Raw genomic sequence first — 25,418 nt, forward strand, 5'->3', positions numbered from 1 at the left:
CATTGTTTTAAGAGTTTGATGAAACCTTTTGGCAGGCCGAAAGTGGAACAGAACTTGATCAGCTCTTTCACAACTGCTTTGGCTTTCAGGTTGCGTAACGGAACTGCTTCGGGAAAGCGTGTCGAAGCACACATGATAGTTAACATATATTGTTGTCCTGTCTTGGACTTGGACAAGGGGCCCACACAATCGATGATCAGTCGCTCAAAGGGCTCACACATCACAGGGATTGGCGAAAGAGGAGCGACAGGAACTCTTTGGTTCGGTTTTCCTGCGAGTTGGCAAACTTTACAAGCTTTGCAAAAGGCAGACACAGCAGACTTTATACCAGGCCAGTAGAAGTATCTGGAAACTCGATAGTATGTCTTCCTGATTCCAAGATGACCGGACATTACGTGTTCATGAGCCAACTTCAACACATGCGTGCGATAGCCAGAAGGCAAAACAATCTGCTGCACCACCTGACAGTTCTCATCATCTTCGTCTGGTTTCCATGTACGCATCAGCAGTCCATTATCCCAGAAATACATAACCCCAGAACTAGGTGCTTGCCCAAGATCTGTAGCTTTAACGCACTTAGCTAGCGTTGGGTCTTCTCTCTGCACAGTTATCAAATGTTCTCGACTCACTTTCAAGGGGGTTTTTGACTCTGAACTAGGATCAGGCGTAAGCGCAGGCTCTGTGGTCAGCGTATACTCACATGGGGTAATATCAGGGACTAGAAAAGAATCCGCAAGATCCACCACTTCTTTGAATTTATGTGCTTGTGCACGGGTCACTGCGAATGCTGAAGGATACAAGGCAACAAGATTAGAGTTCTCCTCCACACTTGGGGACTGTGTCACAACTGAAAAATGAAAAACTTCACCACCTGCTAAATCATTCCCTATGATTAAAGGAGAACTCCGGCGCAAAATGAACCTTTGTTCTAATTACACATTGTTACCTAGTCAACCGTTATCTGAGATTTGTTTTCATGATTATCGAATGTAAATAGTTTTATCTCTAAAAACAGTTTAGCCTATAACGCTAGTATAACACTAGTATATAAGGCATTGAGTAAAGACAAATAAAAATCGCTTGTTAATACCACTAACAAGGCTCAAAATAGCCCCACACTAACACGGTAGCATAATGAGGGTCCCTACCTTCAAACCAAAGCATTGAGAACTTTGACAGTGTCCAGACAGTTTAATAAGAAGATATTTTATACATAGTCAACTTCGCGTATACAGGCAGAAGCCATCTTAGAAAAACAGTCTCTATCAGTCGATCTACGAATGCCGATCCAAGTGCGCTGGACCATATGAGATTCTACACAGTTCAGCGCATTTGGATCGGTGTTCCTAGATCGACTGATAGAGACTGTTTTTCTAAGATGGCTTCTGCCTGTATACGCGAAGTTGACTGTATGTATAAAATATCTTCTTATTAAACTGTCTGGACACTGTCAAAGTTCTCAATGCTTTGGTTTGAAGGTAGGGACCCTCATTATGCTGCCGTGTTAGTGTGGGGCTATTTTGAGCCTTGTTAGTGGTATTAACAAGCGATTTTTATTTGTCATTACTCTATGCCCAATATACTAGCGCTATACTAGCATTATAGGTTAAACTGTTTTTAGAGATAAAACTATTTACATTCGATAATCATGAAAACAAATCTCAGATAACGGTTGACTAGGTAACAATGTGTAATTAGACCAAAGGTTAATTTTGCGCCGGAGTTCTCCTTTAAGTCTATACCTTCTACAGGTAATTGTCTGTGGATTCCCAGCTTAACAGCTCCACTGACAAGACCTGACTTTAAGTGAACGGTATGCAAAGGTACATTAGCACAGCGCATCTCAATACCACGGACCACCACATGCGTACGTGTCAGCAGAATGTATAGGGGTTGCGATACAGTTAAGCCGATTAAAAAACATACACTACACTATGTGTTCTCGTCTACAATTTAAAACAGTTCGAACACAACCTATTTTTCGTTCTTATGCCAAATAGTTATCGATGTATTGAAGTGTTTCGGAGCTGAATCTCTGACATCAAACTTCCAACATCAACCAACTTTATATCGGTCTAGTTACTTTACATTGTTAAAATAAACTGCAAAATATACTGCTAAATACTTTACATTGAGTCTATAATGACTCACATGAGACATTTTAAATCTATACATATGATATTATATCTATTACACTTGGGATAATATTGCTTGTGGTGCTCTTTATTTTTTTAAAGTTTTATGATTGTTTTCAGTTTCATGCACATTTTAATGTTCTAATTACTTTATTGTGATGAATGTAGTTATCATAAAACCAAGCTTTATCAAGTTCCTATAGAGCAGTTTTATAGGCTTGTGTCATGTATCCTGACTCAAATAATGTGTTTCTAACAGCAAACACTCAGAATAAAGTGAGATGATCTGCTGATGATCCTGAATGGCTTGTTGAATGAGTGTTGATAGTCTGAGGCTCATCAATATTAACAGATCTGCTGAAAACACTCTTTATTACATGACAATAGTTCCTGTTTTCACCTCATTTATTATGCTGATGTCTTCAGATCTCCTGTAAATTGACACTTAAAGTGTAACTGACAGAAGTCAGTTTATATTTTATAAATATTTAGTTAAGGAATTTTTATTTGATACTGCTTAGTAAAGAGCTGAGTGTGTGGATACTTTTATTATGAAAAGCACAGAGTGAATCAGGAAGAAAAGTGGTTTACACCGCATGGCAAGCTGAAGCTATATCCCACATTTTTAAAGTGTATTAAAGTAAATTTACTCATCTGAAGTTACAGAAGATATCACAAGATGCAAGATTAAGTTCTCCTTTGGTAATAAGCAGCCAATGAAGTAAGTTTCAGTTATATTGTATGTGATTAATGTGGATTTTATTGCTGTGTGGAAAAAAGTGATATCTGTATAAAGACCATTTATGCTGTTAAAGTGAACTTAATTCTGTTTGGAAAGTTTACAAAGACAACATTGATTTATTTGAGTCTTTTATATTCTTTATTTTAACTTTATTTGTTGTGTATTTAGTTCTCACGGCATCTTGAGTTGGATGGTTATCCCATACCTGTCAACACTCCCGTTTTCACCGGGACTCTCCCGTATTTCACACCCATCTCCCGCACCCCTCCCGTTTTGTCCTTTCTCCCGTGAAACTCCCGTAATTTGTGTTCCCAAACATCGTTATATGAATAATCACATCAATATATTATTCCAAGGTTGCCAGATCTTGTATATAACCCATCCTACTCGCGCAATCAACACATCATACACATTTCAACCCATTTGTGAGCTCAACCTGGAAACCTACAACTCAAGGCAAGTTCACACTACAGGATTTTAAAACGTCAGGCTGAACTGTGCGGTTCACACTACATGACTTGCTCTCTGTGAAATCAGGAGTGTTCAAGTTGTTGAGCTGTTCACACCACACGACACAATATGATTGATCCGCAACAGGAGGTAACGCACTACACGAGTTGACAACAACTCTGTCAGCCAATGATTCTATCTTGTCTACAAACCACGTTTTGTCACGAAAAATCACGCGATAAAACGAACCGGAAATGACGCAATACAGCACGCGCGCCACTACCCAGCGAAGAAGAACACAAGTACAAAACACACGAGTCTTTGTTTATAATATGGACGTCAGACAGATATTAGTGCAACTGTTTGCGCGATGATTTGCTCTGAAAAAAACACGTGTTTACCATAGACAGTATATAAACAGTATTTTTCTGGTGACCTCAACCCATGCCTTACTCTGATTGGCTGTAGCTCATGACATCACATGTGGTTGAGTCGTGCGACAGCTCCGGATATCTAGCATGCTAGATATTTTTCTGGGCTCGGCGACACGTCTGCGAGGCGTCAGCGAGCGTCTTTGATGCGTTGTTGGCTCTTTCATACTAACAGATTGGCGAGCGTTCATCGGCCGCTAATCCCCCACGATTTGCACGCGATAACAACCCGACCTGTCGGCGAGCTCAACGATTTGCAAATCAGGCTTAAATCGGGCTTAAAATCCTGTAGTGTGAACTAGGCATCAGTAGCGCTGTTGACGTGCGCAGATCGACGTTGGAAATTGAATAAAGCGATCACTGGTAGAAATGGGAGGAGAAGACTGTAGTAAATATTTCACGTAATTATCGTAACATCCGTTTTTTCTGTCATCCTTTGGCTGGCGTTACATTATATGATGCTCTTTTATTCTTGCAAATGCTTTTAAACCATTCACGCAAAGACAAATTGAGCGCCAAAATCGAGTTCTCTTTCGGCTTGAAGTTGACCGAACTAACACACGCAATTCTGCAAAAATCTCCGTTTTGTCGAGTATCCTCATAAGAGCAGACTGAGCACTCTTAAATTAGTTAAATAGTTTTAAATGAACATAAAGAAGAGTTGTGAGAGAATGATGCTCATGTGAGATCCACGTCTCTGTCAGCGGCGGCTGCTCTTAAAGACACAGTAGCCAAAAAAAAGCTTTCTGTCAGTAAAGTTAATCAAAGAACAAAGGGAACAGAGAAAAACACTCACTGCTCTTGACAAAAGAACATTTGTAACTTTAATAAGGATTCATCTATGTATAATTTAACATTTATGCTGTGCAAACTGTTTGATAACTTTATTAAATTTCTATATATTTCCTACCTTTTAGACAAATATGTAAAATATACTGTCTTTGTTGTTTCTACATTAATTTGGAGATTAAATGTGAAATTATGACATTATAAAAAATATAAAAAACATAAGGTTTTTATCGTGAGTAATCAGATTGGTTTGACCCCAGTTAGAATTTTCACATTTAGGTAGCTTCTTGCTGACAAAAAAGGTGCTTTGAAGGATAGTGGCAAAGTTTTAATCTTTTACAAATTTAGTATGATCTCTTCAGAAAAAAACTCAATGTAATTATGTTGTTTCTTTTTTTTGCATACAAATGTTACGCTGAATGATGATTCAACATTATTTCACATATTCTGACATTTTGTTTCCACAGAAGTTATTTGAAACATTACATTTGCATTTACTGATGAGTGATCAGCTCCTCCCACAGCAATTACGTCATCAGTGAAGCTCCTCCCACATCAGTCACATGGTCAGTGAAGCTCCTCCCACTGTAATTCTCCAATAAATGCTGTAAATTCCCATCAGCTGCAAGTGAAGACGAGCATGAAAGCATCAGGAAGAGCTGAAATCTGCAGAGACTGAGTTTATTAAAGAGGACAGTGAGAACACGAGTGATCCAGAACCCTGCAGAATGAAACACACTGAAGATCCTGAAGAACAAAGAGGTTGGTGTTTATTCTTCAAACAGTTACTCGATGAGTCAGCCTGACCCCAAACAGTGATTAAGGGTTAAACTATGAGATGGGTGCAGGTTGTCATTAAATGTTCAGTAGAGGGAGGTTGGAGAAACATTTATATTGATTTGTTAACATCAGATCAAGTATAATTTTATCTCTGGTTTATATTTGGTTCGCAATTTTTTGCAACCATGTTACTGAAATATTGGCCATTTCTCAATATAGTTTACACTTTTTTTAAATTATATATTTTTTAAGCAATAAACAGAAAACTGTATCAAGTAAATTCAATTTCCAGAATGACTGACAGGGTTGTAAGCGTAACATAAGCAAAATATGATTAAGTTGTATTTATCTTAAATTATATAAGTTCTACAGTTATAGACATTATTCTCACACAACTTTGGTAACAGGGTTGATGAATACAGTCAATTCTATTCTAAAAGTGTAAGGCTGAAATAACCTCAGATACTTTGATCTTCTGAGATAGACACAAACACACACAGGCCGCTGCCAACTCTCACACATTGGTCGTGAGACACACTCATTTGATTGGTTTCACACGCCACACCCCCGATTTCCATTCCCTGAGAGCACCTCAGCACCCCCCTATTGTATAATTGTTAATGCTAATATTACATTAGATAATTATGTCATTGATCAGAATGAATATATTTAAAAGTTCTTGCTACAGAAACATGGAATTTTTGTCTATAATGTTTTAAAAAATAATTATAAGATCAATGTACCTCATTTATGGAAACAAGTAATTTTATGTCCTTTCACTTCATATTCCTCTCTTTGAATTATTTTTGTTGTACTGAAAATGAAATATTTTTTCTCTTTGATTTCAGATCTGATGGAAGAGAGCGAGGAGAGTGAAGAACTGAGAGAAGTGAAGGAGGAGAGTGAAGAACTGAGAGAAGTGAAGGAGGAGAGTGAAGAACTGAGAGAAGTGAAGGAGGAGAGTGAAGAACTGAGAGAAGTGAAGGAGGAGAGTGAAGAACTGAGAGAAGTGAAGGAGGAGAGTGAAGAACTGAGTGAAGTGAAGGAGGAGAGTGAAGAACTGAGAGAAGTGAAGGAGGAGAGTGAAGATCTGAGTGAAGTGAAGGAGGAGAGTGAAGAACTGAGAGAAGTGAAGGAGGAGAGTGAAGATCTGAGTGAAGTGGAGGAGGAACATCATGTCAAACCTGGAGAAAAACATTTCAGTCGCTCAAAGACTAAAAATAATTTTTTAAAGAAAACAAGAGCTAAGAAATCTTTCACCTGCACTCAGTGTGGAAAGAGTCTCACAACCAAACATAGTCTTGAGGTTCACATGAGAATTCACACCGGAGAGAAGCCGCACACGTGTGATCAGTGTGGAAAGAGCTTCACACAAATACAAAACCTTCAAAGACACATGAGGATCCACACTGGAGAAAAGCCGTACGCATGCGATCAGTGTGGAAAAAGTTTTGCAGAATCATCAAACCTTAATGTTCACATGAGAATCCACATCGGAGAGAAGCCGTTCACATGTGATCAGTGCGGCAAAACATTTCTTAGTGCATCAGCCCTGAAGAGACACCTGAGAGTTCATATGAAGGAGAAGCCACATTCATGTTCTGTGTGTGGAAAGAGTTTTTCACAGCTGTATAGTTTGCAAATACATCAGAAAATTCACACTGGTGTGAGAGAGTACATGTGCTTTGAGTGTGAGAAGACTTTTACTATAGCGAACAGTTTAAAACAGCACCAGAGAATTCACACTGGAGAAAAACCTTACAAGTGTTCACACTGCGACAAGAGATTCAGTGTGTCATCAAATCTGAAAACACATGAGAGGATCCACAGCAGAGAGATATACACGTGTGATCAGTGTGGGACAAGTTTCTATTTTAAAACTCACCTGAAGCGACACATGAAGATCCATGAAGTGGAGACATGTGCAGAGAGTTCATCAAGGGCAGGGGTTCAAATGTAAAATACATATATACACTGAACAAAATTATAAACGCAACACTTTTGTTTTTGCCCCCATTTTTCATTAGCTTTTTTTTTCGGGGGTCCGAAAACCAGTCAGTATCTGGTGTGACCACCATTCGCAGTGACCGCCTCACGCAGTGCAACACATCTCCTTCACACAGAGTTGATCAGGTGTTGACTGTGGCCTGTGGAGTGTTGGTCCACTCCTCTTCAATGGCTGTGCGAAGTTGCTGGATATTGGCCGGACCTGGAACACACTGTCGTATATGCCGATCCAGAGCATCCCAAACTTGCTCAATGGGTGACATGTCCGGTGAGTATGCTGGCCATGCAAGAACTGGGATGTTTTCAGCTTCCAGGAATTGATCATCACCTCATGTTGCAGAAATAATGCACGGCCCCATGTTGCAAGGATCTGTACACAGGTTGTGGATGAATGGCACAACAATTCACTCAGGATCTCTGTAGTAGTTATGCCTGTCGTAGACCTCGGTGATGCCTGTGGTAGATCCTCGAAAACCCCTTCTGTCGAGTCCGAAGCAAGACACGCAAGAGTTATGCAACCCATAGCAACAAGTCATGGCAACAGAAACGTAAAAATAAACGTGAATTTAGGCTACTTTAGTTTTGTACACATGGTCATGTTGATTGTAATCAAATGTATTTTGTTTTATTGACCACAATATTTCATTTGATATTTGTTTGAGAAGAGCACTTTAAATTAGTTTTGAAAAAGGCTCGAACACCCAAAGGTCTGACTGTACATTGACTTTGTGAAGTTTAATAAAATAAAAAAAGAAGATGAGAGTGAGTAATTACTGACAGAATTTTAACTTTTGGGAGAACTAACCCTTTAAGCCCCTTTCACACCGCCAGCGGTTTTGTTGCTGCATGTCGCTAGTCTCTGTACTGTGAAGCCGCTTGTGGGCATTCCTAGTGCTGTCGCTCTAATGTTATTGTCAGACTGTGCGTCTGAGCATATCTATACAAAATACCATCACAAGTGATATAAAAAACTAAGATCGATCGTTAATCTAGTTAAATATTTAATGCACTGAGCACTATCAACAACACTCTCCAACAGCATAATATTACTTTTAATTATTTTAAGCCCAATTCCTAGTCAAATTAGAATATCTCACTCATAATCTCAACTAAAAGTTATTAAAACATAACTCGATTCAACCTAATGCAGGGGAAACTGTAAAATGAACTGCAGCAGTGCTTAACTTGCAACATACATTTTCCATGCATCATTTTATTATATCCATGTATGTGGTTCATATCAAATCATATAAAACATTGAATCAAATCTCTCCAGAACTCTGTTCTGTCTTGCCTGCAGTCGAGACTCGATACGGTGACGTGAGCTCCACTGACAGTCTCTCCTGTTGGTTGTTGCTAGGGATGGGCGATATGGCCTAAAATCCATATTGCGATATACATTGCAGCCTCTTGCGATAACGATATATATCACGATATATCAATTATAATAAAACCATTTCAGAACAGGTTACACAGACCCTAAAGAAAGCCAAACAACTGCTAAATATATATTTTTTAAAGAAAGAAAGAAACAGTGTATGTAGTTTTGAGAACATTTATTGTGCAAATGTCACAGGCCGGGGATGGGGAAGAGCCACCACCCGTACCAACTACCACTCTGAGGAGCTACACCACGGAACACCACTGTCCACTCATGAACACAGTGACACATTCAAAAGGCTTGAGGACTGCTGAAAGCTCTTTCCAGCAGGCTCCACTGGTCTGATTTCAGATCCAGGTACCTTTTGCCTCTCTGTGTGACACAGCTGTCAGACAGTGTTGCTGTTACAGGCCACCTTTGCTCAAGCAGTCGGCTTATCATGTAGAATGTGCTACTCCACCTTGTGCTTACGTCTTGAACAAGGCTGTGCTCAGGTGTGTTCATTTGTTGTTGTTTCTCTCTGAGCTTACTGCTGGCTAGCTCGCTTTTCTTAAAATGTTCTACCAGACATCTTGCAGCCCCGACAGCTTATTCAATGCTTGGATGCTTCAACGCAGCATTGATCACAAGTTGCAAAGTATAGCCAGTGCAACGGACATTTTTTTTGGCGGACAGGATATTTGCCGCAGCCACAATGTTAGCACCATTGTCATGGACTATGGCAATGATTTTGCTAGGAGGAATTTAAAATCTGGCCACTACCTGCTCCAACCAGAGTGTAACCAGGGTTCAAGTTGTGGATCATTTTAGTGAAGCCGTCATCTTCAACCATCGACAGAGGCCTCATGTCAGTGGCAAGCATGTTGAGGAAACTATCCGTCAAGACAGCAGCTTGCTGTGGTGTCCATCATGCCTTTCCCATCAAGATGCCTCTCATGGTTTGCTGTTTTTTTCTGGAATCAAAAAGATAGTATAAATAATAAAGAAAGTAGTTGTTCAACAGTAAATAAACAAACAATTAAGAGAAAAACAATATGAAGGTCCAGCTCCTTCTGCACAACTGCGGAATAGGGGTAGACTCTCCTCCCACAGAGGGCAGACATCTTATATCCATCCACAAACTCAAGACAGGTGTGGATCCTTATCTGACAACCTATCAAAAGAAAGAAAAGACAAACAGAAAAAACCCAAAACAAAATGATGTTTTATTAACAAGGTTCGGGAGGAGCACGTTCAGATAATTAACACAGATAATTAACACAAGTGGAGAGCACTCAGCAATCAATGGTAAGAGGTGTATATACACTCAGCAGTCTCACCTCATCCCATTGACAGTTTTTGCAGCATCCCTCCACCACCCCTTCTCCACGCTTCTAGTCCTAAACACTTACATAGGGGGGAGTACTCTGGGTTCGGGCCGAACTCTGAGCTCGGAGCCCTCCCCATCGGACAGCACGCCAAATACGCATTAAACTTTACCCCTTCAAATTATATGTAAGTGTGAACTCGTGAAACTAATCCGTAACAAACACATCAGCATGTTGAAACTTTGCATGCATGTTCATGATGATAATTGAGAAAAAGTCACAAAATATCAAGAAAAAAACCCCAAAGGTTTCATTTTATTTCAGGTAGCTTGAAAAAATAAATGATCGCTAATTTTTATAACAAAATTTTTATATGTCTGGCTGACAAAATATTTTTCTGTATTGAAATAAGTATGGAAAATCATTTTTTTTTTAGCTTCATAAGGTAGTAAAAAGCCACAATAACAAAATATAACCAATAAATGTTATTATTTTGGGTCGGTACAGTTGCCTTAGAGCGTTAAAATATGTGGGTCAAATTGACCCGCGAACATCACGAACGTAATAGTAATTTTGTTTGTATATGTCAAAACACATCAGCATGTTGAAACTTTGCATGCATGTTCGTGATGATAAATGAGAAAAAGTCACAAAATATCAAGAAAAAAAACATAGGTTAACCAGTATTTCCAACGACTAGAAAATCGAAACGGGTCAAATTGACCTGCAACATAACACAAGGGTTAACTAGGAGAAATTATGACAGAAATAGCTTATATTACTATTGTATGCCTACAATAGAACGCACTTCTCAAAATAACAACAACAATAATATGAATTAAAAAAAAAACATTATTTAAGGAATTATTTTTTTTTGTCCATGGTTTAATTTAAGAAATCTGTTCTGCAGAACTTTCCCAAAAAAATAAAAGGATAAAAGTTTACATTTATTTGTATTAAATCATAAAAAGAAACATTCATTTTCTGAATAAAATACATTTTATAGGATTATTATTATATTAACAATTATTATTGTTAAACTAATGGTCATTGGTCAGTTATTGAATTTAGTTGATTAGACATGTTTTATTGAAATTTTAATAAACACAAAAAAAAACAAATAATTTTAAGTTTGTTATAATAAAACCATTTGTTAAACCAAAAAAACTGTTTTCATTAATTTAACTGTCATTTTAACTGATGATAATAACAATAATTTAATGATACTGTTTTTTTATTTAATAATTGATTAAAGGGATAGTTCACCCAAAAATGAAAATTAGCCCATGATTTATTCATCCTCAAGTCATTGTCGGTGTATGTGACATTCTTCTTTCAGACGAATATCGGAGTTATATTAAAAAATGTCCTGGCTCTTCCAAGCTTTATAATGGCAGTGAATGGCCGTTTCTGTTTTGAAGTCCATAAAAGCTCATCTATCCATCATTAAAGTGCTCCTCACGGCTCCGGGGGGTTAATAAAGGCCTTCTGAAGCGAAGCGATGAGTTTGTGTTAGAAAAATATCCATATTTAAAACTTTACAAAGTAAAATAACTAGCTTCCGGCCACACGGACATACAGATTCCACTTAAGTCTAAAGCGCAATTTATGCGAGTGATGCGCCGCACTGCTGATATTTACGCTACGCCATGACGCACTGCGCTACTTCGACGTCATAAATTGCATAAGTTGGACTTTAGACGTAAGTAAACTGTGTTTGGCCGGAAGCTAGAATTTTACTATGTAACATGTTGAATATGTATTTATCTCTTAAACTCATTGCTTCGCTTTAGAAGGCCTTTATTAACCCCCCGGAGCCGTATGGAGCACTTTTATGATGAATAGAGGCACTTTAATGGACTTTTTAAATATAACTCTGAAAGAAGAATGTCATATACACCTAGGATGACTTGAGGGTGAATAAATCATGGGCTAATTTTTCATTTTTGGGTGAACTATCCCTTTAATACCGTAAACAGTAATATTTTCTGAGACCTTACCATACTGTGAAAATCTCATACCATTACAACCCTACACGGGAGAGCCCCCCACCCCACCCCCGCTGTTAAAAAAGTAACTCAGTAACTTTTACTTTGAGTACAATTTAAATGAGCTACTTTTTACTTTTACTTGAGTAGATTTTTAGACTGGTAATTTTACTTGTACTTAAGTAAAATTTAATTAAAGTAGTAGTACTTTTACTTGAGTTTACTTCAGCATGCCCATTACTCACATTATACAAATAAATCTTACCACATTACTCCTATCCTATGCAGACTCCATTGGCTACCCGTTCATATTCAATACAAGATGCTCACATTCAAAGCACTCTTGGTCATCACCTTAGGCCCCGTTTACACGATGGGAAAACGCAGATATTTCTCTGCGTTTTGGCCTGTCATTTACACGAAAACGTCGTTTTTATCCCAGGAAACGATTATTTCTAAAAACTCCAGCCAAAGTGGAGATTTCTGAAAACGCCAGAATTTTTTTATGTGTTGCCGTGTCAACTGGGAGAAACGGGGTTTTAGGTTCTCTCTTGTTGATTCTGAGGATTCTGATTGGCTTGCATGGCTTTATCCTTCTCCCTACACTGCCGCCCATAGGTTTGGCATAGCTATGACGGCACTCGACGGCGTATTTATGCGGGTTGTGTGCACGATGTTATTATTGAAAACGGACGGGGGGAAATATTTGTTTCTCTAAATACCCGGCTATGTGTAAATGTGGCCTTAGATTCCTGAATTCCAAATTATAGTCATTATTACGAGAAAGTTTCTCATTCCAAGAAGGTATCTAAATTTGAGAAGTAAATAATTATGAGAAAGTATTTGATTATATACAATTCTTTCACAGATGTTTGTACAAGCTTCTGCATGCCCAGTGATTGGAAGGAGAGGACAGAGAGAATGAAACATCATGTTCGCAAACACGTTTGCCGGCGCACCGCCAGCAGCAGCCGCTTTTTTAAAAGCGGCATCCGCCTTCGTATCGCGGACGGCCAGCAGGTCAACCGCCGTTTCGCCGCAGTTATAACAAAGGCAGCTTTTTCGCGGCCCGCCGGAGGCAAACGCTATTATATATATATATATATATATAAAATATTTATAGCATGCAGTTTATCAAGAATAATGATTGATCAAACCAGATAAATTTCCATTTGACATTTTAATTCCACATTTTAAAGTACAGTAATAGTCATTGAAACAAAATGTCAGCTCAATGAAATATAACAAAAAAGATACATATATACATAATGTACACACTAAAGAACATGCAAGTTTACAATTATATATTGTTTAAAAACAGCCTTATAAGCAAATTATATCACTTAAAATATTTTTTAATATTATCAAGAGGTCAGTTATGGGATGAAAAGAATTACCAGTAAACATTATAGCAAGTAATGAAGATATATGGTACCAAATAATGTGCAAGATACCAAATAAATTCAGGTATAACATCACATTTTCAAGCAATTCTTAACAATAGGATAAGTGGCAATAATTGAGTAAAGCTCTGGGGTAGAATAGACAATTATGTAGCAACAATGACTCTCTAATACACTTCATTCGTTGTGTGACCAGATGAGAGCGTTGTCTCTTTCTCCATTACAACACACACACACACAAAGAGACATGTAACGTGACACTCACACATTCCGTTGAGACTGGAGCACACACACACAAGAGACTTTTCGTTGAACGAATCATATTTAAAACATTACCAAATGCATTCTGTGTTGCTATTTATGTGTCGTGACAGATTTGGGTTTAGTTTACAATTATAGCATGTATTAATTAAACTTTTAAATGTCTATACTAATGCATAATAATCAAATGTTGTATTCCTATCAATGTTAATATGATGTGTTTCGTATCTTTGTAATTCTCTAAATCTAACGGAGTTGAATCTCGATAATAGACTGCAATGGTATGATTATTTCGATATGAATTCTTGCCAGTCATAGAAATGACTGGAGCTCTGTCATAAACTACACAGACTGGGGTCGTGACAAGACAAAGGAAAAGTCTCCCGCTCTCAAATCACTGAAGGTGATTGGACCATCCACCAGGAGAAGGCGTTATCCTTACATTCCTTAAAAGCCAAACGCTCTTCCTGCCCTCCCCCTTCCTGCTCTTACTACCCGACCTGGTCATGTAAAGTCTCCGATCCTGGAACTCCTTCCAGGAGTTCCCTCCACTCTTTTATTTCCTTTATAAAGTGTTTTTTGTTTCCTTTTTAAATTCTTCTTTGTTCGTTGCCACCTACGAGTCGAACGAACGAAGCCTGAATTCCTTCAGCAACTTCCCTTCCAAAGAGACCTTCTTCAAAAACTCCCGCGAACAGCTTGCTCTGGCAACAAGCACGCACGCCTCAGCACGAGCGCGCGCACTCTGCTCCAAGAACACGCGCAGGCTGAACACAGCTCCACACAAACGAACTTTGCAAGTATCAAGCTCTACGAGTTTTAATGTTTTAAGGTGTTTTGATTGATGTCTCTCTCAATGGTCTGTGATTTTAGCTGTTCTATGGCCACTCGTGACCATTCTCTCTCTCTCTCTCTCTCTCTCTCTCTCTCTCTCTCTACAAACTCCACGCGTGCTTCGGCACGGCGCGCCCCTCCTCAGAAATCTCTCTCTCTCAACTTCTCTCTCTTATCCGCTATTCGTGTCTTGTATTGTTTACTGTAAATTATGTACATAGATATAATCGGTGTATAATCAATATGTGTAATCCGTTATATTCTGTAGTTTGCATTTATTAAAACAATATATTCAAGACTGTGTCTGTGAAAAAACGCTCGTAAAACCACAAACGTCAATGAGATTAAAAGATCCAAGAGCTGCCAGAGCTCTTATTATTTACTAGTTTTAATTTTATAAACACAGGAAAATTAATGTTCACGGCCAGAAAATTAATGTTTCTTGGAGGTTATAAGGAGATAGCTTTACTGAGAGGTTGATGGGTGATCTTTGATGGTTTTTGCAGGACAAACACCTATTTGATCATTACATGAATTTCCCTTAAAGGTTATCTCATAATCGAAATTAAATAAGATTATTGATATCTGAATGAGGAATTATAAGACGTTGTGATCAATTATTCATATATTCGTATAATCTATACATTTTCAATTTCGATAATTTAATGTAAAGTAATATGCAGAATATTAATCATATTCATGATTAGTTATTAAAATTCCCTATAGATCCTTTGAGCTAATTCATACGGACCAGAGTCCGAAGCATAAGGCATATAGTCTACAATTATAATGGCATTGCTGATCTGGGGCACAAGATTTACACTGTGAATGTCTGGAGTAGTTCGATATGCGTGGCGTAGTGAGCTAACAATTGCAGGACAGTAAGTAATTATAATTGTTTCAAGTCTGACTACAGGTTCTGTGGTTTTTCCCAACCACCAATATAGGCAACACAAATTGGCATATCTTCAGTGATTCCTTGTGCGCCTGTATAAGAGTGCTTTTAATTCACAATTTAACACATTACACAAACAATAAAATCACAAAAAAACATTAAGAAAAATACTACCAAGTATATCGACCAGACAAAAAAAAAAGGTTTTTTTTATAAAAAAGTGGATTGGTCGAGTGTAGTCTGTTACAGACTGCAGGGTAGTGAGTGTTCCAGTTGTCAGTGATGCTGGGGTGTCAGTAGTCTAGGTTTAAGGGGTCGGCTGTGGGTCCCTCTCAGCTGTGCGGCGCCTTTTTCCACCTTCACGGTCAGATGCTCCTTTCAGGTAACGCATAACATTAACCTTAACATTAACATTAACGATATATGATGTATGTGTGTTCTTCAAACTATGTTCAGGTATCATTATAATGAGATTATATTCATAATGTAAAGGCAATCGATATAATTTATCCTTGAGCATAATACTAGAAAATAATATATTTTCTCTCTAATTGTTTTATCCAAAGCCAAACCAGATCACAGAAGTTTATATAAAACACTCGACTTGCGTTATAAAGTAATTTTGCAAACACATGGTTTTAATCTCATAAATTTGTGTATAGTGGCTAGCTAGCATGCTAACGTTACCTAGCCTCAGGTGCACCTGTCACATAAATTAGCTGTTATTTTTATGATTTTATTGTAAATAGGAACGTTTACTGAAATGTTTTGCTTTTAGTTTTTTAGTGCTAGATACAGTTTCAACTGTGAAGTTGAAGAACTGTGAAAGAAATTAGGGATTATAACAGTGTGAATAGCCAGTCGTTGGTGATTATAGATAGCAATAAACCAATAGCAATAAACCAGATTTGAGATGTGTAAATGTGTGCATTGAGAGACTGAATGGGTCAGTTTGCACCACAAAACAATAGAGAAACTACACTGAATAGTTGTTTAGATTATGACAATTAACACCAGTTTTACAGTCTAATCGAAATCAAGTCAAGATCTTGAAAAACGTGATCTTAAAAAATATTTAACTACATAAAGAGTTTTATTCTTATCATGTTCAGATTTTAAATATAACATGGTCAGACATGTGGCTATAGCTGCAGTGCATTTCTAGATTGACCACATGCCCACTTCAAATTTTTATCATGAAGATATTTCATAAAATTTTTATAAGACTTTAAAGATATTTGTCAATTTTTTCATTATGACGATAATTTATTCTAAACTTACAACAAAGTGCAAAGTGTCAGCTTTCAAAAGATATCATAACTGTGTTTATAGTCCAAAGGGTTCATGAAGTTTGGGTATACCGTTTCTGGGGATTTTTCAAAAGTGGGCTTGAAGCTTTCTAGATGTAATTTTTTGGCTACCTACTAAATTTTAATTTGGCTTGCAGCAATCTAGAAATGCACTGCAGCTAAAGCCACGATCAGAATAAAACTTTAGTCAAGTATTTTTCAATATCACGTTTATGACTTTATTTCAATTAGACTTGTAAAAGGAAAACTGGTGTTTATTGTCATCATCTAAACATCTATTCAGTCGAGTGTCTCCATTGTTTTGTGGTGCAAACTGCCCCATTTAGTCTCAGTCTCTCAATGCAGACATTTGCACTTCTCCATTCTGGTTTATGGCTCGTAGATATGCTATTCTTTTGTGTGCATTAGAGTGACCAACGACAGGCTATTCACATTGTTATAATCCATAATTTCTAAAGTTTTTCACAGTTGAAACTGTATCTATGACTGAAAACTAAAAAAAACATTTCATTAAAAATTCCTATTTAGAATAAAATCGTAAAAATAACAGCTAATTTATGTGCACCTGAGGTCTAGGTTTTTTTATTACACAATTCCTGTAAAAAAATAATACATAACTGTCACTATAAGTTTCTGTTTCTCAGAATAAAATAATGGTCAAATACTGAAACCTGAGTATTATATCTTTCTAATGGTGTATATTTTTTCAAGATAGTTCAAATTTACTATCAAATTTAATGTTATTATTTAAAGCTCACGCTCTGGCAAGGGTTAGCAAAATAAGTATTCTTTTAGGCCGAGGCTTTTTATACGGCCTACCGCTGAACGCTGTAACCGCATTCAAAATGGCTATAAAGTCATTTAACTATGTGGGGAATTAGTTATATTTTAATCAGGAATATGATTAAGATATCTTGCACTTTACAGTTACGTTAAATTATCGAAACTGATAATGGATCAATTGTATATATGAATGATCATAGTGCACTATGGTTCTTCATTAATATATCAATAGTCCAATTACAGATCGATTATAAGATAATTCTAATTGGAATTAAGTCAGTTACGTTCGTCCAACGGGCGTTTGTATTAACTCTCAATAGGATCATCGATTTTATAAACACAGAAGAGATCATCCTCTGGCCAGAAGAATGACGACTCCTATCCTTATAAAATTTATAAAGCGTTGTAGCTTAAGATCAGACATTTCAGGGACGATGTAATGTGAGCTTGAGACAGTTTAATCAAATCATATTTGTATTTTAATGAAACGAAGCTAATGAATACATAATTCTACATCTAAACACGTGATACAGGTATTTACACAGGGTAACGTTACGTAAACACATAAGACAAACGGATAACGACATGGAGTTGCGCAGGGGAAAATGGAAGTGAATTAAAGCTAAAGGAGATTGGATATCATTGTCTAAATGATATCAAATATCGCAAACATCATATACAGTTAACCTTTGAGAACACCAAGGAAATCACTTCATTTAAAACAGGGATAAGCAGTCTTTAAGCAATTAAATCTGGAAAGAATTAATACTTGCGCCAGTCCTCTCTGTATGCGTGTGTGTGTGTAAATGTCATTCCTTGAATTTGATGCGTCTCCCGGAGCACGTGGGCTGTGCGCGGTCCTTTCAAAAGGTGTCTGAAGTTGAGTGTTGCTGGAGGTTGAAGAATGAATGGTTGCCCATTCAATAATGGAGCCGTTGCAGTTTTCATCTGCCGTTGGGTGGCAGGGAATGGAGAGGCCTTGCAGGCTTGTAGGCCCGCGGCCTCATCTTCAGAAGGGACGTTCAGCACGTCAAGATGTTGGAACCAGAGCATGGGCAAGAGAGCGAGGAATAGGGTTCCTTACTATTTGAGTGTGAAGCTGTCCTGCCCTCTGGGGGGTGCGAGCCAAATAAAAGTGCTCCTTTCGGAGGAAGATTTTATGGCTCTTTGTGTTCAGGACAGAGAATTTGAATAAGTAATTTGAAGGGTTTTTCAGAGAGGACCCTTCAAGATTCTGATAACATACAATACTAATTCTTATAACACAACATTAGTTAAATGTAATGTAAATTAACCAGTGGGCGACAACGATTGGATTTTAAAAAGACTAAACATCCAACACATGAGTGTGTCAAGTGAACATCAAGTCTTAAGCATTAATGAACACATAAAAAGGAATCCCACATCAATACGTTTTACAATCATGAGATGGGAAAATTAGGTACATGTTTAACACATCTTTCAAGTGGTTATATTTATAGAATATAGGACAACAGGGGTTCATTTGTCTTTCAGCCGGCATTGGGTGAGGGTCGACTCTCTCTGTGCATTCCTAAGCGTCGTAAATGGGCTGTCGGTGCGACAGGACACGTCACGAGATTTCAAATGATATTAAACACATATGAAAAATACACACTACATAGGATTTGCATATTAGAAGCTTTCACACTTAGGTTAATGTACATTAACATTGTGGCCATGTTATATGATGAATTTAGAGAACTTGTGTGTGTGTATGTGTTTGCCACATGTGTGTGAGTTTGTCACATGGCTTTCTCTCTTGCAGAGAGGAAGTGAAAAGGGGGGGTTGGAATGTCTTTGAGGCTGGTCACATGGCAATGCGTGTTGTTTTAATCTGTGTTCAAACTAAATTCGTAAATATACCACCCATTGTCGCTACAACGCGGCCTTTATCCAGGAGCAGTTCCAGATGGGGAAATCTCTGAAACCCTCCGGAGGGTCTGGTGGACCAGAGTACAACGACAGCTGTTTCTGTTCTAACGTTACAGAGCAAATACGTGCATTGACTCTCTCGATTATAGCTAACGTTAATGCTAAAGCTCGATAAACATCTAAAAAAAATGGCCGCCAACGTCTTTCAAAAACTTTCGCCAAATTACAACCAGCCAGCATATTTTATGAGTAAATTATTTGATTTTTATATTATATGTTTGTATTTAAAGTTAAGTATACATTTATTATCTGCAATTTTGGCGCCCATTATTAGCCGCCGCCACTGTACCTAGCAACTTTGCGTAAACATGGCTAACGTTGACTTGTTCGGCAAGAACTGAGATGACTACAGATTTTAAATATATAAACTAAAAACAGTTGCGTTAAACACAAAGGAAACATGTACTTACCTAAATGATGGTAGTCGACGTCGATTACTTTGTTTAAACTGCAGGCTGTAGAAACTTGCGATCGAGTAGAACTGTACTTCTCGAATAGAGTTACAGATAGAGTGTAATAGTAAATTACACTTGCATTTACTGGGTTTTATATGTATACAAAATCACTTTTGTAAACTTAATATCAATCAGACACTAAAATGAAACATCTGCTCTTTGACCCTATTAAAACAAACTCAGTAATTGATATATTTGATTTTGGCAGATTAGCTCCTCCCACAGCAATTACATCATCAATGAAGCTCCTCCCACATCAGTCACATGGTCAGTGAAGCTCCTCCCACTGTAAATCTCCAATAAATGCTGTAAATCCCCATCAGCTGCAAGTGAAGACGAGCATGAAAGCATCAGGAAGAGCTGAAATCTGCAGAGACTGAGTTTATTAAAGAGGACAGTGAGAACACGAGTGATCCAGAACCCTGCAGAATGAAACACACTGAAGATCCTGAAGAACAAAGAGGTTGGTGTTTATTCTTCCTTCATTCATGATGCTGGAGAACATTCATGTTAGAAACATTCAAGCACTTCATCACTTTTAGATAAACAGTTACTCGATGAGATGGGTACAGGTTGTTTCTCCAACCTCCCTCTACTGAACATTTGTTGACATTTATATTGATTTTTAAACATCAGATCAAGTATAATTTTATCTCTGGTTTATATTTGGTTCGCAATTTTTTGCAACCATGTTACTGAAATATTGGCCATTTCTCAATATAGTTTACACCTTTTTAAAAAAAATATATATTTAAGCAATAAACAGAAAACTGTATCAAGTAAATTAAATTTCCAGAATGACTGACAGGGTTGTAAACGTAACATAAGCAAAATATGATTTAAGTTGTATTTATCTTAAATTATATTTCTCACACAACTTTGGTAATATGGTTGATGAATACAGTCAATGGTACAGTTTGTGTAAAAACTGAGACAATGGATTGAGATGATTTTCTTTTTAAAAGAGGAAAATCATGTCATAAGTAAAAGTGTAAGGCTGAAATAACCTCAGATACTTTGATCTTCTGAGATAGACACAGACACAAACACACACATGCTTCTGTTTCACAACACATTGGCCGTGAGACACACTCATTTGATTGGTTTCACACGCCACACCCCCGATTTCCATTCCCTGATATCTCATGCTGAAGAGTCAACCCGGTCGGTCAAATGCCTGAAAGATGAGTTTATCTATAGATCTACCTGTTGAGCCACTCGTGATCGACTAGTTACGCGGGACATTAGTTAAAATCTACCGGAATCTAGAGCGAGCGCGCATGCGAGACAGAGACTGCGCTCCAAACCGTTTCACAAACTGTGAAAGTGTCGGACCTCTGTGGGAGCTCGTTCTTGGTTGCGCTGTGATTGGCTAAGCCACGCCCTAGAATGTAGATTGACCAATGGCGAATTGGGTCTTTCATTTTTTTAAATAGCCTTTTAAGAAATCAAATACACTGCTGAACAATAACCTATAATTTTTATTCAAAATTTTTTTTTTCCTATATTTTCCTGTATTTGACAATTTTATGATCTACAAACACAATTATTTAAAAATGTGTTGTTTTACAAGCAAGTAAATTATCATGGATTTTAGACAATGTAAAAATATAAATAAGCACTACATTAACATTTACTTTATTATGATGAAAACACCCTGAGATGGCTTGAAAAACACACACAAAAAAAAAACATATTGCTGTAAGAATATGTTATTGTTAATAAATGTCTTCACGTTTCATCAGTCAAAACTTTTCACTTTTTTTCCAGTAAGAGTGAAGATTATACATGGGAGGCTTACATTGCCTCGTTTAGGATTAAGATAAGAATAAAATACCATTTGAATTTAAATCTACATGTATTCACATTGGCCCATGATAACCTCGTGAACTCACTTTCCCGAAAAAAAGGAGGGATGAATTTACGTTTTATTAAAAGTGCAGAGGACCTAGATTATATAAATAAGAAAATAAACATTTAATCTCAGTGGGAATAAAATGGAGAAGAATAAAGGAGTCGCACTAGTACTACTAAACAGCTAATTCACATTTGGCTAAGCCCCGCCCCCCTTAGTTACTGTTGCGACGTCCGTCAACTTCACCTGGGCTCTGGTTTGGTCTCAACATGGCTTATGCTGTGACGGCTCTTCCTGCTGAAATGTTATCAAACTTTTATAAAGCAGCAAATAAAGTGTCCGATAGAAGTAGGCAAAAGTGGCTGCAGTGTGCGTTTGAAGGCTATATTCAAGACACACAGGAGAACCGCAAGCAACAACAAGGTATCCAAATAGAGACAAAAGCATAACGGTCACAGTCAAAAAATTAACCACCGCATATCCTAATCGAGACGGAGGCTGGGACTAACAATATCAAAGAGCAACACTGTTCATGCAAAGCTGGCTAGGTCTCTATTCACTTCTATAATCGTTATTACAAAGCAAACGGACTACGCGAGTATAGTTGTATTTATTAGCAACGTGTGCTAGCGTATCAACAATTAGGGTATAGCACCGAAATCATAACCTAAAACTGTCTAACTAGTATAACTTCACAGTAAGGTTAAACGCAAAATGTATCTTAGAGCACAAAAGTGTGTTGTTGATCTTGAGGGGTTTCGCTGACTGAGGACGTCCACACAGTTTAATCCAAAGACGACACTTGTCAGAATTTGACTTCGGTTTTGGGAAGGGGAAAAAATGGACAAACCTTACTCCAAACTCTCTGGGAAACGCGTATCTGTGTTACAAACGCCCCAGGCACAACGGTTAACCATATTTTTTTTATAAAACTACGACGGTAATAGCCTGCCGAGACAAAACATATGAGACGCCTGTGTTAAAGTCAATGGAGCGCCGTGAAAAAGTGTCGGACCTCTGTGGCAGCTTGTTCTTGGCTGCGCTGTGATTGGTCAATCTACATTTTAGGGCGTGGCTTAGCCAAATGCAAATTTTTATTACATTATAGCTATTTTTTATGTCCTTTCACTTCATATTCCTCTCTTTGAATTATTTTTGTTGTACTGAATTATTTTTTTATTTTTCTCTTTGATTTCAGACCTGATGGAAGAGAGCGAGGAGAGTGAAGAACTGAGTGAAGTGGAGGAGGAACATCATGTCAAACCTGGAGGAAAACCTTTGAGTCGATCAAAGACTAAAAGTAAATTTTTAAAGAAAACAAGAGCCAAGAAATCTTTCACCTGCACTCAGTGTGGAAAGAGTCTCACAACCAAACCAAATCTTGAGATTCACATGAGGATCCACACTGGAGAGAAGCCATTCATGTGTGAACAGTGTGAAAAGAGCTTCACACAATTACAACACCTTCAAGGACACATGAGGATCCACACTGGAGAAAAGCCATACGCATGTGATCAATGTGGAACGAGTTTTACACACAAACAACAGCTTAATATTCACATGAGAATCCACACTGGAGAGAGACCGTTCATGTGTGAACAGTGTGAAAAGAGATTCTCACTAAAACGACAGCTTAATCTTCACATGAGGATCCACACTGGAGAAAAGCCGTACGCATGCGATCAGTGTGGAAAGAGTTTCGCATATTCATCATCCCTTAATGTTCACATGAGAATCCACACCGGAGAGAAGCCGTACGCATGTGATCAGTGTGGAAAGAGCTTCTCACAAAAACAACAGCTTAATCTTCACATGAGGATCCACACCGGACAAAAGCCGTACGCATGTGATCAGTGTGTTAAGAGTTTCACAAAATCATCACACCTTAAGAGTCACATGATGATCCACACCGGAGAGAAGACATTCAGATGTGATCAGTGCGGGAAAACATTTCTTAGAGCATCAGAGCTGAAGACACACCTGACAGTTCATACGAAGGAGAAGCCACATTCATGTTCTGTGTGTGGAAAGAGTTTTTCACTGCGGCAAACTTTACAAAGACATCAGAAAACTCACACTGTTGTAAGAGAGTACATGTGCTTTGAGTGTGAGAAGACTTTTACTAGAGCGAGCAGTTTAAAACTGCACCAGAGAATTCACACTGGAGAAAAACCTTACAAGTGTTCACACTGTGACAAGAGATTCAGTCAGTCATCATCTCTGAAAAAACATGAGAGGATCCACAGCAGAGAGAAGCTGCACACGTGTGATCAGTGTGGGACAAGTTTCTATTTTAAAACTCACCTGAAGATACACATGAAGATCCATACAGTGGAGACCAGTGATGTGCGGGTCAATGTATAAACAACCCGCACCGACCGACGTTTTTAACTAAATAACCCGCCCGCAACTCGGACCGCAAAAAAAAAGAAAGAAAATATTTTACCCGACCTATTTCGTTTCATTTTCTTAACAATTAAGATGCTGCATGTGTTTATCCAGTCTAATCGAAGTGTGCGTCTCTCCCCCGACTTTCCCAACAAAAGTCCCGCCTCCTCTCAGCAAATACATAAACTGACATTACTGAGCTATATGCGTTTAAAAGTAGCCTATTAAAATGGCACAATGGCATTGCTCAGTTCAACGTGTTGGGAAATCGGGCATGTTGTCCCGCGTCAGCTTTTATTCAAAAGTTAATAACGCGCTCAACATTTAAAAGGTAAATAAGGATTTCCCACTTTCATCTGCAGACTGCTCGTGCGTCATCCTCGCGCCAGTTATTCAGCCAATAAAGTGTACACCTATGTATTTCATAGAACATTGTGTCTAGTAGGCCTACTATATAAATTACAAAGGTTTAATTGGCATCTTTATTTCAAACGACCCGACCGACCGCGACCCGAATATCATAAAAATATTTTTGGATGACTCGTAACGGCGGGTGACCGCAGGCACCCGCTCGTTTTGGATCAACCCGCGCATCACTGGTGGAGACACGTGCAGAGAGTTCCTCAAGGGCAGGGGTTCAAATGTAAAATACATATATACACTGAACTAAATTATAAATGCAACACTTTTGTTTTTGCCCCCATTTTTCATGAGCTTTTTTTCGGGGGTCCGAAAACCAGTCAGTATCTGGTGTGACCACCATTTGCCTCCCGCAGTGCAACACATCTCCTTCACACAGAGTTGATCAGGTGTTGACTGTGGCCTGTGGAGTGTTGGTCCACTCCTCTTCAATGGCTGGGCGAAGTTGCAGGATATTGGCCGGACCTGGAACACACTGTCATATATGCCGATCCAGAGCATCCCAAACATGCTCAATGGGTGACATGTCCGGTGAGTATGCTGGTCATGCAAGAACTGAGATGTTTTCAGCTTCCAGGAATTGATCATCACCTCATGTTGCAGAATGATAATGCACGGCCCCATGTTGCAAGGATCTGTACACAGGTTGTGGATGAATGGCACAACAATGGGCCTCAGGATCTCTGTCGTAGTTATGCCTGTCATAGACACACTAGGCTACTCCGGGGTTTAGACCCTCGAAAACGGAGACTGACCCCTTCAGTCGAGTCCGAAGCAAGACACGCAAGTGATGCAACGAGTCATGGAAACAGAAACGTAAAAAAAAAACGTGAATTTAGGCTACTTTAGTT

At 38.2% G+C, this 25,418-nt stretch overlaps 3 protein-coding genes across 3 annotated transcripts in view; 2 read left to right on the plus strand and 1 right to left on the minus strand.

The window, feature by feature from the left end:
* Positions 1-25,418, minus strand: part of LOC307000301 (uncharacterized protein) — a 220,438-nt gene that overhangs the window by 117,276 nt on the left and 77,744 nt on the right. The gene's annotated exons all lie outside the window — the stretch shown is intronic.
* On the plus strand, positions 2,698-8,071 carry LOC307000886 (uncharacterized protein). The gene is made up of 3 exons (XM_079616815.1): positions 2,698-2,856; positions 5,015-5,309; positions 6,176-8,071. Exons 2-3 carry the CDS (start codon positions 5,276-5,278, stop codon positions 7,285-7,287), a joined length of 1,146 nt encoding a protein of 381 aa, XP_079472941.1. The 5' UTR covers positions 2,698-2,856; positions 5,015-5,275; the 3' UTR covers positions 7,288-8,071.
* Positions 20,216-24,175, plus strand: LOC307000807 (uncharacterized protein). The gene is made up of 2 exons (XM_079616676.1): positions 20,216-20,367; positions 22,958-24,175. Exons 1-2 carry the CDS (start codon positions 20,334-20,336, stop codon positions 24,121-24,123), a joined length of 1,200 nt encoding a protein of 399 aa, XP_079472802.1. The 5' UTR covers positions 20,216-20,333; the 3' UTR covers positions 24,124-24,175.

This window comes from Phoxinus phoxinus, assembly GCF_949152265.1.
Source record: "Phoxinus phoxinus genome assembly, chromosome: 1".
NCBI classification, from domain to species: Eukaryota; Metazoa; Chordata; class Actinopteri; order Cypriniformes; family Leuciscidae; genus Phoxinus; species Phoxinus phoxinus.